The sequence below is a fragment of the Limulus polyphemus genome, unplaced genomic scaffold (genome assembly GCF_000517525.1).
Source record: "Limulus polyphemus unplaced genomic scaffold, Limulus_polyphemus-2.1.2 Scaffold294, whole genome shotgun sequence".
Taxonomy (NCBI): Eukaryota; Metazoa; Arthropoda; class Merostomata; order Xiphosura; family Limulidae; genus Limulus; species Limulus polyphemus.
The window spans coordinates 148,178-152,461 of record NW_013665904.1 but is presented as its reverse complement, the minus strand read 5'-3'; the positions used below and the strand labels follow the sequence as shown (position 1 = coordinate 152,461).

Here is a 4,284-nt window from a genome sequence, read left to right as displayed (position 1 = left end):
CTTCTTATGTATGTATGTATGTGTGTGTGTGTGTGTGTATATATATATATATATATATATTGTTATTGGAAAAGCTAGGATTAACTGGAAAATTTTTGTCAAAGCATGAGCTAGTAGTTAGTGTGTTGGACTGTGAATCTAAGGTTCCTTAGCTCCCATCCTATTTCCTCCTTAAAAAAAGAATCACATTCCATACTGTGGGGCATATGATTAGCTCTATGTATCTAGTCAGATGAAGCCATTTTTTGCATTGTATTTGCATGTATTTTGAACTATTGGAATTACCAAGTTCAGAGATTAATGAAAATTAGATTAATATGAGTAAAAAAGAGTATACTAATAAAACAAAGTATCGAGTTAAACATAACTTGAACATTATTATTAGATCATAGAAAATGTTTTAGATTTTAAAAATTGGTGTGCATCTAATTTAGTCACATCCTTTGTGTAATATTCTAAAGTTAATCTAGAACTTGCTGACACCAGTAAGTACAGAAATTAGGACACTTGAATTTCTGAAGGAGTTCAGCACAAACACTGTTAACAAATTAGCATCTTATTCTACTATACGTCTCTGTTACATTAATTATTTCATGTTATTGTTCCCTCCCGTAAATAATAATACACTCGGTGATGCTTGTTTTTTGCACACCTCAAGTATTATTTCTGTCTATCCATTAATTAGCTGTAGCTGTAATGATATTTTATATATATATATATATATCTTGGAACACTACTTGTAAAAAGGTCTTTAGTCTTTAATGCATAAAAAATTTGTAATTTGAGAACATCAATGGGAGGATAGATTGTATTCAAGATTTTTGTGCCGTAATTTTACAGTGATTTTTTTTTCTAGGATGATGTGAGTATATATTTAATAAAAATCTTCCAGTATATTTCTAGGTTTTCATCTGACTCAACCAAATTTAAGTTTTACAATGTTTATTTCATTATATATGGTATGGTATAAGTTACAAATATCTGTTATGTTGTTCGGACTAACTTGTAAGTAAAGATAAAACTCGAAGTACAGGGTATAGTCTAGATCTATATATACATATTCAAGTTGTGTTTATATTCTTGATACTCCTATGTGTACTGGTAAGATAAGGCATGTTTGGTAGAGATCCAACTCTGTGTTCTATCCTTCACTGAAATAAAGCATAATATAAATACAACTGACTGTATGAGTATAGAAGGGTACAATCTAACATAAAGGTGTTATTGATGTAGAGCAGTAATAACTTGTATGTTTATTAGAATAAGTGAAATTTAATGCATGGCTTACTAGCAGTGTCCATAATTGAGTGGAGTAAAGTCTACTAATATTGTAATATATAATATTTAGCACCTCATAGGTATTTTATATTAAATATGCTTGAGATGAATCACTCTAACAGTCCTTTTTGTTTCAATCATTTATGATGAACCTGTCAAACAGAACAAAAAAAATAAGATTGGGGCTTCATTGTGCTATCAATTTTTGTAGCTTATTTGCATAATAGTAAACACTAACTTGCAATGTGTTACACTATCATTAGATCTTCATACAAGGTTTTGGTGGAAAAGCAAAACATTCTAGACAGTATTTCTAGTTTTGTTCATAAAAAGAGGGGGATGAGAATGATATATTACAAACCTGTAAAATATGTCTTGGAATTTTACTACTTATTCAAGCTCTGTCATTTACATTTTGTTCAAAAACATTTGGATGCAAAAAAAAATTCTATTTTTAACAATCTTATTAAATGGCTTAACTTTTATAAAATACTAAAACATAAATTTCTTATATGTTATATTGTTTTATAAACAGCAACCTGGGTCTATGAACATGTTTTACGGGCAGTTCTAAAGTCCATGAATTTGTTCTAGAACTGTAGTTCTTGAGTGAGAGGTTGGGCCTAATGACAGTAAAACTCTGATTCAGTTTTTTTTCTGCAATAGTAACCCTCTAATAAGTAATAAAATGATGACACCTCTAAGAATAGATTTTATGGGAAAAAAAGTCTAGATTTAAACATGTTACACCTAATATTTCCATCTTTTTTATTTCACATTCACACTGCTCTCCTATAAGAAGATTATCTACCAATTTTAAATATTTGAATCTATTCCAAATCTGTGACCTTTCTTAACTCAAATTCTTTATATCTGGCATCAAGCTATATTGAGAATAATCTAATCAAAGATTACACTTTATAATTCAAGTACTTGTTCTGTTATACCACTATTTAAATCCAATTTTGTGTACTTAGAAGTACATGTTTTGTACAGGTATTCAAGGTTGAATGTATGAAAGGAATGTCTAAATGTGTTTTATAATAGAGTATCTTTCATTCTTAAAGTATGTCCCTAACTTTAATGTCTTGAAATTTGAATGACAAAATATTTGACTTCATTGTAATTTTTATTGTCTAAAAAGATTTTAAAAAATGCTTATTAATAAATAACTCCATACCTTTGTATAATCATGATGATGACTGGCTGGTACCAGTTGAAACATGCAGCTTATGTTTATGTTTTGTATTTATTTTTAATTATTTATTCATGCTTATAATGACATAAACATATGTAATTTTAATGAAATTTAGCAGGAAATGTGTCTTATCCACTGTTATGCTCAATATGTTCATGAATGCACCCATGCATCCTAGAAATAGTAAATGACAGTGATTGAGGTTAAAACAGTGCTAAGACCAAGCAAGTTTCAATATCAGGCACAAAACAATAAATGTGAATATAACGGCATTGCCATAGCACTGTGCTAACTGAACGATCCTGATCCAAGTTGCCACCTAGTAAACAAAGCCAGAAATGTGTACATAAAGTGACCAAGCAATGGCTTTTGACAAATTTTAAGCTGTCATTTTTCATGTACTGCCATTAAAAAGGACAGTTGCTTTTCCATAGTTGATTACATTTCTTTTATAATTGTCAGCTGTAGAACCTAAATTGTGAATTCCTTTGTTATTTTAGATGGAACAGACAAAAGAATCACAGTGGACAAACCAGTGGTGGAATTGGATGGAGATGAGATGACAAGAGTCATATGGGAAAAAATCAAAGAACAGGTATAGACATCAAAATTAGACAGTATTAGTCACTTAAAAACAAACCAAAGAAAAACTACGATTTATCAGAATCAAAATTACAACAATTTCTAATAGCATTTGTATAAAATAAACTGTCTGAGCATTACTTACTAGGATCTAAGAGATCAGTTAATCCAAATGTTTTCATGAGGCAGACCTTCCTTCTTTAAATTCAACTCTACATTTAAAAAAAGCATTCAGGTTTTTAGGTTTTTTCTATTATGATATATCTGTTAAAAAGATGTTAAAATTGTAAGCTTTTTTATCGTTGATCCACTTCCTAGAAAATTACATAATAAACAAAATTTTAGGTGTTTGAATTATTATTTTTAGGCTTTTTATGGGTTTTTCTTTTAATTTTTTGAACTATTGTACCTTATATCAATAACAAGACACATTTGTTTACTTTCAGCTTATATTTCCATACTTGAAACTAAACTGCTTATACTTCGATCTTGGACTCCCTTACCGAGATGCCACTGATGACCAAGTAACTATTGATGCTGCTAATGCAATAAAAGAGCATAGTGTTGGTATCAAGTGTGCAACAATTACACCAGATGAAGCCCGTGTTGAAGGTAGATTGATTTAATTTTTGAATATACTTGTGATGAATGAATATACCAAAAAGGTTCCCAGTGTTACATTAAGAGAGAATACTGTAGCTTCAACATCAAACCATACAAGGATAGTTTTAATACATCATGAGGATAAAATGTAAAACAAAGGCCAAAAAATGTAGTATATTTTCATAGTTTGGTATAAGTAAATCAGAAATTTAATTGATCACTGTCATTCTCTTGAAAATAAGTGTTGAAAGAAGTGGTTTAACAAAGTATAAAGATTAAATAACAATACCCCACAAATGTAACCTGATAATAATAGCAAATAAAGCATATTACATGTCATTCCTGTAAGTTTCACTTATCATCACAGGCCTGCTCTAGTTCTTTGGCTTACCACTTGTTGCATACACTACTTTTAATATCAGAATTAACATGAAGTTGAGGGTTGGGCACATTGTCATTGACTTATCATCTCTGAGTCACTTTCTCATTGTTCCTTGATTCTGGATAGATGACTTACTTGTTTAATCCTATTGCACCTGGTAGCCTTTACTATGCATAACACAAGGTTTTAGTGTCTTACATTCAAAATTTTATTAAACTACTTTTTGTTTATGTTATACCAA

At 29.8% G+C, this 4,284-nt stretch overlaps 1 protein-coding gene across 1 annotated transcript in view; it reads left to right on the top strand.

Annotated features, from left to right (window-relative positions):
* Positions 1-4,284, top strand: part of LOC106457124 (isocitrate dehydrogenase [NADP], mitochondrial-like) — a 33,225-nt gene that overhangs the window by 10,887 nt on the left and 18,054 nt on the right. Inside the window, exons 2-3 of the mRNA XM_013916509.2 lie at positions 2,977-3,071; positions 3,505-3,670. Coding sequence (XP_013771963.1) covers positions 2,977-3,071; positions 3,505-3,670 — 261 coding nt within the window. The remainder of the gene's footprint in view (positions 1-2,976; positions 3,072-3,504; positions 3,671-4,284) is intronic.